At 38.6% G+C, this 13,654-nt stretch overlaps 1 protein-coding gene across 1 annotated transcript in view; it reads right to left on the bottom strand.

Annotated features, from left to right (window-relative positions):
- Nucleotides 1-381: 381 nt before the first annotated feature.
- cdk6 (cyclin-dependent kinase 6) overlaps nucleotides 382-13,654 on the bottom strand; it is a 56,975-nt gene continuing 43,702 nt past the window's right edge. Inside the window, exons 6-8 of the mRNA XM_048201560.1 lie at nucleotides 3,424-3,474; nucleotides 3,177-3,312; nucleotides 382-1,638 (exon numbers count right to left, since the gene is read on the bottom strand). Of these exons, the coding sequence (XP_048057517.1) occupies nucleotides 1,489-1,638; nucleotides 3,177-3,312; nucleotides 3,424-3,474 (337 nt within the window). The 3' untranslated portion in view covers nucleotides 382-1,488. The remainder of the gene's footprint in view (nucleotides 1,639-3,176; nucleotides 3,313-3,423; nucleotides 3,475-13,654) is intronic.

Below are 13,654 nucleotides of genomic sequence, written 5' to 3'. Positions count from 1 at the left end.
CCAACGTGATTATGTAATGCGTGGCGCAGAGCAGTGCAAGACGAGCATTTGTGGTTAAATGACTGATTGTTTCACTAGATAAGACCCTTATTCCTTGGCCAGGATCATGTTGAAGCTGCATTGAAACTGCAATTTGGACCTTCGACCCCCATTGAAGTCCACTATATGGAGAAAAATTCTGGAATGTTTTCCTCAGAAACCTTAATTTCTTTTCAACTGAAGAAAGAAAGACATAAACATCTTGACATGGGGGTGAGTAAATTATCAGGAAATTTGAATTCTGAAGTGAACTAACCCTTTAATTGATCAATTATGGGATAACACATCACTCTCCGAGCCTCGAACGAATCTCGCAACCTGACTTCGAACATAACACTCGCCAACTCTATAGCTACATTAACTAGACTTTCATGACTACGCGCTAACTCTTTCATACATGTATTTCTGTTACCCATCTCTAAACCAACCCTAAAGTCAACATGCAACCCGGCGCGGGTCATCCTTCGACTACGTCTAAATCCCTGACGACAGGGTGCAGACTGTTTGGTACACATCAACGAGTCTTCTACAACAACCTACACCTTCAAGTTCACTAAAATTAAGACATAACATGCCAAAAAAAAAAAAAAAAAAATGTCAACAATCAACACTGACATAATAAAATAAGTGAACATGATGTGGAATTTATATGGAGAAAAAAAAAAACAAACAAGTTGAATTACATTATAATGTTAAGGAAATGTGGTGTTAAATAGTGCTTCAAAGCGTCTGTCCTGGACAAGAACACAGGACGCTTGTGACATATTAAATGCCATATTAAATAGAGCACTAAATGATTCTGTGTGTCCGTGAGAAAAAGTCACACGTGGAGATGTGTCCACACTCTCCTGCTTGAACTGCAGAGTAACACAATGGCAGAAAACAATACATAAATCCTCCTGGCCTGTGATTGAGAGGACTTCGAAAGCGAGCTCAAAAAAAAGTGAAGTGAATTAGCGATTATATCTTAAGGTGTAAAATAAGAGGTTCCGTTCAACGGGCCTGAATTTGCAGTAGTTGTGGTTCTACATGTGCTCAATCCGAGTGAGACTGACACGGTCCCACGTAAGACCTTGCTGGTTCATGGCAGTGATATGCAGCTAAGACTCAGTTTAGACCTGTACACGTACTGTGCATTGCATTCATGGAAACAGACGGACAATCCCTGGCAGTGTTGTGATGCACATTTTCCTCTGAGCAGACAAACTTCCTTTGAGGAAGGCGGGTGGGAGACGAGAGCAGCTTTTGATATTGTAAAAAATGTAACTCCAGGCAGCATGTTGTTGGTTTGTATTAGCTGGCAGTAGTGAGGGCAAAGAAAAAATACGATCGACCAATAGTTGCGGTGATATTTCTAAAAGCAGCATGTGACATTATGCTATGGAAGACTAGTTCAAAGGAGGGGGGACCGGATGGGGGTCTGTGTCTACAGCGGGGAAACCACGTCTTTCAAGCAGCTCTCTCCTCCAGGGAGGGCTTTTTGCTGGGGAAGGGTTGGGCGTACAGACTCTTGCTGGTGCTGTCGAGACTCTGGAAGTATGGGTGAGACAGTGCATCATAAGCTGATATCCTTCTGGAGGGGTTAAATGACAGGAAACGCTGTGCAGGGACAAAACGAGAAGAGAGAACAATAAGTAAACAGTCTATGGCACCTATACAAACCCACATGATAGAGTGATAAACACGACAGCAATTAAATCTTGCGTTTAGAATGACATCATCATCCTTTCATGAAATTAATTCTTCAATGACAAGTTAAAGTGCCCCTTTTATGCTATTTTAAAGGGTTAGTTCACCCAAAAATGTTAAATTCTGTCATTAATTACTCACCCTCATGTCGTTCCAAATCCATGAGACTTTCGTTCATCTTCGGAACACAAATGACGATCTTTTTGATGAAATCTGAGAGCTTTCTGTTCCTCAATTGACAGCTACGCAACTGATATTTTGACGTTTCAAAAAGTTCATAAAGAGATCGAAAAACTAATCTATATGAATTGAGCCGTTTAGTCCAAATTTTCTGAAGAGACTCGATTGTGTTATATGATGAACAGATTGAATTTAGGCTTTTATTAGCATATAAACATTAATCAGTGAACATAAACAGAAGCTCAACCAAACCTGAGTGACGCACGAGATCAAACCTCTTGCGGAAGATCAAACGCTGAGTAGTACACGAGAATGAACCTCATTGGTTCTCGCACGAGTCAAGGAAACATGCTTGAGCTTCTGTTTACCACAACTGATGTTTGAGTTGATGAATGTTTATATGTGAATAAAAGCCTAAATTCAAACCGTTCGTCATATAAAGTGATCGAGTCTCTTCAGAAAATTTGGACTAAACCGCTCAATTCTTATGGATTGGTTTTACGACTACTTTTTGAAGCGTCAAGGTGATAGTCGTCGTAGACTGTCAATGGAGGGACAGAAAGCTCTCAGATTTCGACAAAAAGACCTTTATTTGTGTTCCGAAGATGAACGAAAGTCTTACGGGTGTGGAACGACATGAGGGTGAGCAATTACAGTGCTCTGCTCTGATTGGTCAGACGGCCCACTCTGTTCTGATTGGTCGACCGCTTACAGTGTGTGTCTGAAACCAATTGCCCATTACCATATCTGAATTTCAGCTCTGGAAGCTTCCTCAGCACAGTTATACGAACAAAGACGGTAGCAGGACACTTCTAAGTGGTAAGTATTTTGTTTAGTTTGTTGTACACTGTAGATGAGATGTTCACATCCTCATCCTCAGACATTTGACATTCACATATAGCTTATATTACACATTACATAAAAGGTAACAACCGAAAAAGCATAATAGGGACACTTTAAAGTCTTCTTTACCACTTTCTTTTATTGTTATGATTGTACCCTATAGCAAGTGACTGAAGATGATTAAAAAGAAGCTACCACGTAGTTTCACAACATATAATATTTACACTGTAACAGTCCATATTTTCTTGAAGAAATAATTGCGTCCCAAAAAATAAAATATTTACTGAAATTATTCAAATGCATTCATTTAGCACAATGCAATTTATTAACAATAAAACATCATGTGATAATGTATCAAACTGGAAAAGGTATCTTTTCACAGAATGACATTCAACATATCCTCAGCTTTGATATCTCCTACTTACAAGTAAAAGTGATTTGCCCAGCTCGTCCATGTCAGGCACGAGGTCCTCTATGGGCTGGGGAGGGCGAGGGGAAAAGGCACTCTGGGGCAAACCCACCTCCTGTGGCCAGTCCTCTGGAGAAGGGACCCCAACCACACTGGAATATCACAATCAAAACAATCAGGTACTACATCTCAACGCTGTCTTCATAAACACATGGTCAACATGTTATTAGAGCATCATATTATTTTCATTAAATAGCACTTACTCAAAAATCTTGCCTAACTGGTCAACATCAGAGTTCCCACGGAAAAGAGGGCTGAAGGAAGAGAAAGGTGAAAGACTGCAATTAATTTCATGATTGATTTTACAGCAGTAACTAGACCTAAAATAGATCAATTAAAATAAATAAATAATCTTGAACAAATAAAACGGAATAAAGAAAAATAAAGAAAGAAAAAAACAGTTATTATAGTTAACTGAAACTAAAACTAAAGCCAAAAAAAGTTTTGTTGCTTGAAATAAAATAAACGTCAACTCAAATAAAATATAATATAAAAAAAATTAAAAATGGCAAATGTTTTCTTGGCAACTAGCTGAAATAAAATAAGTTTATGTAACTACATGTACTAAAATCGAAAAGAAAAAAAAACCGATATATATAAAAATTATATATAATTTATAATATATATAATTTTTTTTTTTTTTTTAAAACCTAAAACTTACAAAAATGACCAAAACACACAACAAAATTAATAATATTAATAATTAATAATAATAAAACTAACTAGAATTAAAATAAAATCGGAGATATAAAAATAAAAACTAATTTAAAATATTTTAAAAAATGATAATATTATCTCAACGACACTAAAATAACACAGAAATAATAAAATAAAATTAAAATAAAATAAATTAAAAGAATATACATTGATCTTGATCTCAATAAAATGCAAATGAATAAACTAAATTAAATAAAAATAAAATATATTATCTTAAATATATAAAACCAAAATGAATAAACAAAAATGAAATAAACAAGCAAATAAATAATTAATGCACAGATTAAAACACCATATGCCAGGCTGCAGGCCGGTGACAGTCATAAAACAAACAAAGGTTATGTGTTTAGATGTTCGCTCCTAATTCTGCAATAATCATGAATGTCTCCTGCCTGTCTGCCAGAGGCAAAGAAGGCAAAGAGAAAGAACATCCTTATAGGCTGCACTGTATAAATAAGGTCCTAAAGCCACATAACAGACATTGGTCCACTGTATATGTGTTGTTTCCTGGCCAGCCCGAGGCTGAGAAGATCTGAGGGCTTTTTCAGCACATGCTGGAGTCCACCCGCCCGGACTGCTACTGGTGCCTGTGGCTTCAGGCCAGTTAGGACACCCGTGGGCGGGCATGCTTCCCTTGGCATGCACACAAATTCCAGGAGCCACAAGCACAGGGCTCAGTCTCCAAAACACACCACACCGAGTAAAAGAGACAGAAAAAAGCTATTTATCCCTGCCGTCTGCTTTCGCTCTCCACAAACCTCTACGTGAGAGAGCAAAAATGAACCGTGTGAAAGAACAAAACCAAAGTACAGAAACAGAGACATACGTGAATTATTAACTAAATTAAGCTCACTCTTAAATAATTTCCATAGTCAAGTCTTTGAATCAGCTGCAAGAGCTGCACTTGCAATTCCCCCTGTCGCCACCAGATGTCGCCCTACAGCAAGTCAAGCAGCAAACTCTCAAAGTCACTTTCTTCACAGCCACAAAGAGCAAACTTAATCTCAACTGTAATCAGACAAAGGGCCAGAAGTGAGCACGTGCACGGTTTCCTTACGCCTCCATTATTGCATGATGAGGTTCAAAAGCAGCCCTTAAGACTTTATTTAAAGATTAGTGAGAAACAGACAGACAAAAGTCTGCATATTTTTCAGTAAAAAAAGAACGATAACTATAACGTTACTACGTAAGCGTAGCGTACACACTAACGGAAGATAACATATGGTTATCTTCCTGGCCTGACCTGACCCTTTTCACAGACTGTGATGAAGCGTTTTAACAGTCACCAATGTGGTAAATCCTGCAAAGTTTTTTTATATTTTCATTTTTTTTTAAATGTATGTACATTTAACACTATGTTTAGAATTATATTACATTATATTATAGTATCATATTATTTATATTACATTACAAAAAACTATTTAAAGTCCCCCTGAAATCAAAATTTAAGTTTTTTAGCTTTTAGTATGAATATGTTAGCCTTAAAGGTGCCCAAGAATGCTTTTTCACAAGATGTAATATAAGTCTAAGGTGTCTCCTGAATGTGTCTGTGAAGTTTCAGCTCAAAATACCCCATAGATTTTTTTAAATTAATTTTTTTAACTGCCTATTTTGGGGCATCATTAACTATGCACTGATTTTTCAGCGCGCCGCCCCTTTAAATCGCGTGCTCCCTGCCACACGAGCTCTCGACTATATTACAGTGCATTTACAAAGTTCACACAGCTAATATAACCCTCAAATGGATCTTTACAAGATGTTCGTCATGCATGCTGTATGCATGCTTCGAATTATGTGAGTAAAGTATTTATTTTGATGTTTACGTTTGATTCTGTATGAGTTTGAGGCTATGCTCTGTGGCTAACGGCTAATTCTACACTGTTGGAGAGATTTATAGAGAATGAAGTTGTGTTTATGAATTATACAGACTGCAAGTGTTTAAAAATGAAAATAGCGACGGCTCTCTTGTCTCCGTGAATACAGTAAGAAACGATGGCAACTTTAACCACATTTAACAGTACATTAGCAACATGCTAACGAAACATTTAGAAAGACAATTTACAAATATCACAAAAAATATCATGCCATCATGGATCATGTCAGTCATTGTTGCTCCATCTGCCATTTTTTGCTGTTGTTCTTGCTGGCTTACCTTGTCTGTGCACAGATCCAGACGTTAATACTGCCTTTCCTTGTCTAATGCCTTGAACATGGGCTGGCATATATGCAAATATTGGGGTCATACATATTAATGATCCCGACTAATACGTAACAGTCGGTGTTACGTTGAGATGTTTTTAATGACATCACATCTCACTTCAGTTTCTCGTCAGATTTTCCGTCCAATCAAATGCTCTCTAGAATCTGAAGTCCCGCCCCCTCCTACACTATCAACAGACGCTGAAGCTGTGGCTGAAATCGGTCACTTGTTCACACATTAACTATTTTCTACATGAATGCACTATATAGAGAATAGTGAACGATTCAGACAGTATAAATATGCTTTCCATTGACGCGAATGAAGTCCGTTTTCACTTTAGTGGCACGTGAACCACTGCAGCGCGAGCACAGTCTGCTCTGGTCCAGAGACACGAGAGCACAGAGCGGATCACATTCGCGGACCGCGAGTCGGCTCAGACCACAAAAGGTATCGGACCCATTTGAATACTGCACAGAACGCTGTATTTTAAAGTGATATGGAGGAGATTATGAGGAGAAACCATAGACTGTAAAAAAATATGGACGACGCACCTTCACTCTCCCATTGTAGTAACTGAAGCCACCTGTGTGCCAATATGGCGCTTGAGTCTCGAGTCTGCGCACAGTGAACGTGGAGCCCGAGTCTGCGCAGTAGTGAGCACGAAATGGAGCCTATCCATTCCTTGGAGAATATCAAGGTCCCGTCCAAATTCAGAACAACTCATTATTTTGGTGTGAAATAAACAGTTATGGAAATGTAGAAATTAAAGTTATAGGTCCAATCACCTCGCGAAGATCCAGAAAAAAGTCAGTTGGCGCCTCAATGACTACTTCGCTCAGAGAAGCTATCAACCTCAGCTGTCAATCATGACGTCTCACCCCTGTTTTTATAGTATCAAATAACTAACTAAAAACAAACTTATTTAAAGAACAAACACTTGAACTAACACCAGGGTGAAAAAAACAGGAGAAACCGTCTTTGGAAAAAAATGTTTAAAGTGTAAATTGATTGTTTAGTTTGTCTCGGGTCCCATTGCATTTCGTGGAGAGGGCAGGGTTTATGACCTATACTGCTTTCAGCCACCTGGGGGCGATCGAGACGCTTTGGCTTCACTTTTCAGGACTCGTGTGGCATGCTTGGGAGAAACGGTTAGATATTAGAAGGAAACTGAGGTTTTACCGGCTCTGGCCGAGCTGTGGTATAAACGAAACGCTACTGGCTATTTTTAAAAAGGGGCGGAGCTGTTTGATATGTCCCGCCCTGTCTTCCTGTTTCATGCTGTGCATTCCAAGACACTTCAGCGGGCCTTTAACACTGCTGTGAGGGTGTTTCTAATACAGAAGCTATGGGAGTGATGGTAAAAATGACATCTTTCTCTCTTCTGACTGCCATTATCATTCGCTCTATTTTTTTCCGTCTTTTTGAAAGTTGTGAAAACACTATTGTGGAGCTTTTCTTTTGCTATGTGCAAATGGAAACACACACAAAAATATATATTTAATGTAGTCTCTCATTCACCGCTATAAAAGTTTACACATTTATGACAACTTCCGCTTCTGAGAAACACCCAAGTCCCTTTCATGGAAAGTCTGTTCACTCGGCGGCCATATTTGGAATCCTGAAATCTAAAAAACTGCTGGTGAACTCACAATTAAATAACATATTTCAAATCAACAACAAAATCTGACATGAATTATCCCATAAATATTAAATCCCATAAATGATATTTGTGATGTGGACTTTGCTATTCTTTTAAAGGTGCCCAAGAATGCTTTTTCACAAGATGTAATATAAGTCTAAGGTGTCTCCTGAATGTGTCTGTGAAGTTTCAGCTCAAAATACCCCATAGATTTGTTTTAATGAATTTTTTTAACTGCCTATTTTGGGGCATCATTAACAATGCACTGATTTACACTCGGCGCCGCCCCCTTAAATAGCGTGCTCCTTGCCACATGAGCTGTCGACTATATTACAGCGCATTTACAAAGTTCACACAGCTAATATAACCCTCAAATGAATCTTTACAAGATGTTCGTCATGCATACTGTATGCATGCTTCGAATTATGTGAGTAAAGTATTTATTTGGATGTTAAAGTTTTATTCTGAGTGAATTTGAGGCTGTGCTCCGTGGCTAACGGCTAATGCTACACTGTTGGAGAGATTTATAAAGAATGAAGTTGTGTTTATGAATTATACAGACTGCAAGTGTTTAAAAATGAAAATAGCGACGGCTCTTGTCTCCGTGAATAGAGTAAGAAACGATGGTAACTTTAACCTCATTTAACAGTACATTAGCAACATGCTAACGAAACATTTAGAAAGACAATTTACAAATATTAGTAAAAATATCATGCTATCATGGATCATGTCAGTTATTATTGCTCCATCTGCCATTTTTCGCTATTGTTCTTGCTTACCTAGTCTGATGATTCGGCTGTGTGCAGCTCCAGACGTTAACTGGCTGCCCTTGTGTAATCCCTTTCATAATGTTGGGAACATGGGCTGGCATTATGCAAATATTGGGGCGTACACCCCGACTGTTACGTAACAGTCGGTGTTATGTTGAGATTCGCCTGTTCTTCAGAGGTCTTTTAAACAAATGAGATTTATATAAGAAGGAGGAAACAATGGGGTTTGAGACTCACTGTATGTCTTTTCCATGTACTGAACTCTTGTTATTCAACTATGCCAAGGTAAATTCAATTTTTGAATCTAGGGCACCTTTAAGTTTAGAACAATTTTTTAAAACTATATCATTAGCTAGCTACTATGCAGAGACATCTTTTTACGGTTCAGATGCTGAACATTCCTCACAGGTGAGACGAACGCATTAGATGCTCGCGCTCCTTTTCTCTTTGAACTCGCTCATTAAAAAGAAAATTGCCTTTATTGTGCCGTTCACATGCCGCATCAACTGCTGAAACCCTCAAAGGCAAAAAGTCAGTCCCGAGTAGTTAAGGCAAGACAAAAGCTGTTCTATTTTCTAACAGTGAAGGGGGGAAGATCTCACCTAAAGCAGTGTCATGCCAAAACAAGTATGGCTGAATATCTCTAGAGCACATTTTGCCTTCCCTTGGGCTACTTGGTAGTTTGAATGAATTAGTGGCTTTTTGCACAAGGCAGACATTATGCCTGGGCAAAAGCTTCCTGAGTGAGTGGGCACAGCACACACGGCGCTCACACCAGGCCAGTACACGCAGTTGAGTCACGCTCCAAGTGCCAGTGTCTCTATCCACATTCCACCCGCGCGACCTCTGGAATGCATCGGTGTATCTGAATCTGTGAAAACTGGTTTGCCTGGCGAATAAGAGGCAAATCTAGTTTAAAACACACATGCCAGTTTCTTAAAAAAGTGCTCATTTGTGTCCATGTCGGTTAGTTTCATATGGTTTTGAAAGACTTTTATACCATTTCAAGAAAAGTCTAAAATGTCATGTGGTATATCCATTGAGTAAAAAATTTATATTCATACACATACATATTCCTATACACATCTCTGCAGGGGTCCTCTCTATAATGTCATTTCCTGTTTTATGTTTTTTCCCCCTACATGTTTCTGATTTGGCGAACAAAGGTCAAAATCATTAACTGTAGTGCAATTCTGCATCCTACTGAAAAATACTAAACATTTAGGGAGGTGTGTGCTGGAATAAATTAATATATTTAATTCATTTTTGAATAAATTAAAGGGCCAGTGTGTAATATATAGGAGGATCTATTGACAGAAATGCAATATAATATACATAACTATGTTTTCAGTGGTGTATAAAGACCTTACATAATGAACTGTTATGTGTTTATTACCTTAGAATGAGCCATTTCTATCTGCATACTCCGCGGGTCCCCCTACATGGAAGTCGCCATTTTGTGCCGCCATGTTTCTACAGTAGCCCTAAATGGACAAACTGCGTTTGCTTGACTGGCTACTCTCTTCTGTCTCAGACAACGACATCTTTGTCCTGTGTCGGCCACCGTAGCTTCTCTATGTGCTTCAAAAGGGAAGGGTGAGTGCTGGACTAAGCCTTTGGTTGCAATTCGCAACCTCACAGCTAGATGCCGCTAACATTTACACACTGCACCTTTAATAAATGACAATAAATGACATAGTTGTTATCTATACTTTTTGTGAGAGCAGCTTAAGGTTGTGAGAGAGCAAATGAGGATCTGAAAGCCGTCGCATGTTGATCCTTCACGCAATATGTTCAACCCTTGGAAAAGCAGAATGTCCAAAGCACTTTCTGTCATTCAGAAACACACTGACTGATCACTACATCCTCCAAAAGATACACACTTGCACGAAGTATGTCTGATTCTAAACTTTGCACACTGTGAGCGTCAGACAAGTAAAGATCTTTTATAAAACCCTCAACAAAACAACTGAGTCAGAGCAGACTCTACAGCCCACATTACGCACTCCCTCTCCAGGAAAATGCTGTCCCCTCAACAGTTAAAGTTCCATCTTAAACAAAGCCATACAATATGTTGCTGGCTGAGGCGTGCTACATCTTTATAACTCTCAGGTGAATCGAAAACATCCATTACTGGGGTTGGCGCTTACAGCGCGGTGCACTTCTCAAACATCAGAGGAGAAACCTGGTCCCAGGTGCCCTTTAATCTGCAACAGGTGGCCTTTTAAAAAGCATTCTTAATCACCTGCAGGAGGAGAAAAGGTGTGCTGGTAGCAGCAATGAAAGCCCCCCTTACCCTCCCACCCCCAGGCACTAATGGAGGCATGCCAGGAGCCCAGCACAGTGGCGTTTTTATGGCACATGGCTTTAGAGAGTGGAAACCAAACACTTGAATGGATATAACTGCTGTTTTAAGGTTTCCATAGTAATTAACAAATGCAAAGCCACTATTTAAACAGATAGTTATGTGCCCGAAACTAAACATAACTTTCCTATCTGAACTATGGGATTATTGTATTAAGCACTGAGTCAGCTAATGTTTATCTACCGTTCCTGCAAAGCAAACACCATCAATGGATGGCGGAAGGCGCGGACAGGTGGGTCCGTTAGAATGTGAAACACAGGATGTGTGTGAAAGTGTGTCCGTGCTCGTGTGTCTGCGCTTTCCATTACAAATCTCCCTGTTCATCCGATTATGCACTTGTTATGGCGCGTCAGGAGAGGAAAACATCAGCCCACGCAATCGCCCCCAGCGGCACGAGGAGGGGCGGGTAATTCAACATCATCGACAGGCTAGAATGAAATGGGTTAACAATGCATTATTATCGGTGACTAAAACTTTTCTGATAATTGAAATCAGGCTGAAATAAAATATGTGACACGTGCTGGCAAAATGAGTTGCAATTATTTTCACACTCTCTATTAAAAAGGCAAAAAAAAAAAAAAAAAAAAAAATGACAGAGTTACACCTGTTTGAAGTCGATAGAGTCAGCAAAGTCAATTTTGAGAAAAATCGAGTTAAAGTTTTCTGAAGGTTCCAAAACAAAATCACCTAGCAACCATACCTTCAAATCCCTGGTAATAACACCAGATTTGGCACACACCAAGTCAAAACCAAATATCTATAGGAAAAATATATATTCAACTTATTTTTTCCATGATACCACAATTGTTTGATTAACATGAAATGAAACAGACAGCCTATTTATTAAGACCTACTGTATTGCACGGATCTACACTGCGTTCCAAATTATTATGCAAGAGACAAATCAGTAAGATTTCTGTACAATAAACATTCAGATTTTAGTTTTTCTAAGAAAATGTTTGTTCGTTTATTTATCCATGTCTTTTTAGATAACAGGTATCAATCTCAGACAAAATAATTTGCCAGATCTATGTGAACCCTACTTAGAGGTTGTTCCAAATTATTAAGCAAGTCACAGTTCTCATGAAATATGGGGAGGAAGAAAGATCTTTTTGAAGATGAAAAGCATGAAATGGTGCAATGTTGTGCAAAAGGCATGAAAACAACTAATATTGTGTGAAACTGAATGGAGATTATCGAATTATCATTATCATTAGAGCACAGCAGAACTCGGTCAGATAAAGGCTTATTGAGGAAAGTTCCTGTCAAAAAAATTAATTGTATTAAAAGGGCAGCTATAAAAAAAGCCAGTGTTGAGCAGCAAACAGGTATTTGAAGCTGCTGGTGTCTCTGGAGTCTCAAGATGCTCTCCATGCAGGTTGGCAGTTGTGTGTAAAGATGCATTTCAACCACCCTAAACCAAACCTCACAAAGAGAAACATTTACAGTGGGTTTTGAAATACATGAAGACTCATTTTTAAATAGTTTTATTCACTGACTAATGCCGTAATACAATGGATGGTCTAAATGGATGGATTTCTGGATGGTTGGTGAATGGCCACCACGTTCCAACAAGACTGCGACGTCAGCAAGGAGCTGGTGGGTGATGATTTGGGCTGGAATACTGGGAAGTGAGATGGAGGGTATTAAAATGACTTTTGCAAGATATATGGAGTTTATAACTGGCCATTTTCAGCTATGGTATAAAAAGGAGGATAGTGCATAGTACAATGCACTCTTGTACAATGCACTATGCACTATCCCATGCTGCACAAAACACCACAGCAATAAAACTGTTTGAAAATGTATTTCTACAGCCACTGTAAATGTTTCTCTTTGTTAGGTTTGGTTAGTGGTGTCTAAAATGCATCTTTACGCACAACTGCCACAACCTGCATGCATGGAGAGGTTCTTGAGACTCCAGAGACACCAGCAGCTTCAGATACCGGTTTGCTGCTCAACACTGGCTTTTTTATAGCTGCCCTTTTAATACAATTAATTTTTTTGATAGGAACTTTCATTAATAAGCCTTTATCTGACCGAGTTCTGCTGTGCTCTAAATCACTCACAAATCTTATGATAATTCGATAATCTCCATTCAGTTTCACACAATATTAGTTGTTTTCATGCCTTTTGCACAACATTGCACCATTTCATGCTTTTCATCTTCAGAAATATCTTTCTTCCTCCCCATATTGCATGAGAACTGTGACTTGCTTAATAATGTGGAACAGCCTCTAAGTAAGGTTTCCATAGATCTGGCAAATTATTTTGTCTGAGATTGATACCAGTTATCTAAAAAGACATGGATAAATAAACAAACAAACAAACATTTTCTTAGAAAAACTAAAATCTGAATATTTATTGTACTGAAATCTTACTGATATGTCAATTGCATAATAATTTGGAACGCAGTATAATGTATAATACACATCAGATGTTTCCCCCCAACAGTTAACCAAATGTTCACTTAAGACACAACAGATAATGATTGTGTAAATACTCGCCAAGACAGACAGATATTTTGAAATACTGTAATTCTGTGTATATCGGGACTGTGCGCTGTTTGAGGCATCTTTGCATCTTCGGATCTGTCAGTCGGTAAGATTGTTTTGTTTACATCAGCACGAGTTTGAAAATCACATTTCATTGGTTCAGACTCATGCTATTGAGAATTCACTATGAATACTCACAAAGTTGGAATGCGCTTTACAACAATACCAAACGTCCAGAAGTGAGCAGA

Source organism: Megalobrama amblycephala, linkage group LG9, assembly GCF_018812025.1.
Source record: "Megalobrama amblycephala isolate DHTTF-2021 linkage group LG9, ASM1881202v1, whole genome shotgun sequence".
Lineage (NCBI taxonomy): Eukaryota > Metazoa > Chordata > Actinopteri > Cypriniformes > Xenocyprididae > Megalobrama > Megalobrama amblycephala.
Note: the sequence above shows the minus strand (reverse complement) of the source record. Positions and strands in the feature narration are given on the sequence as shown.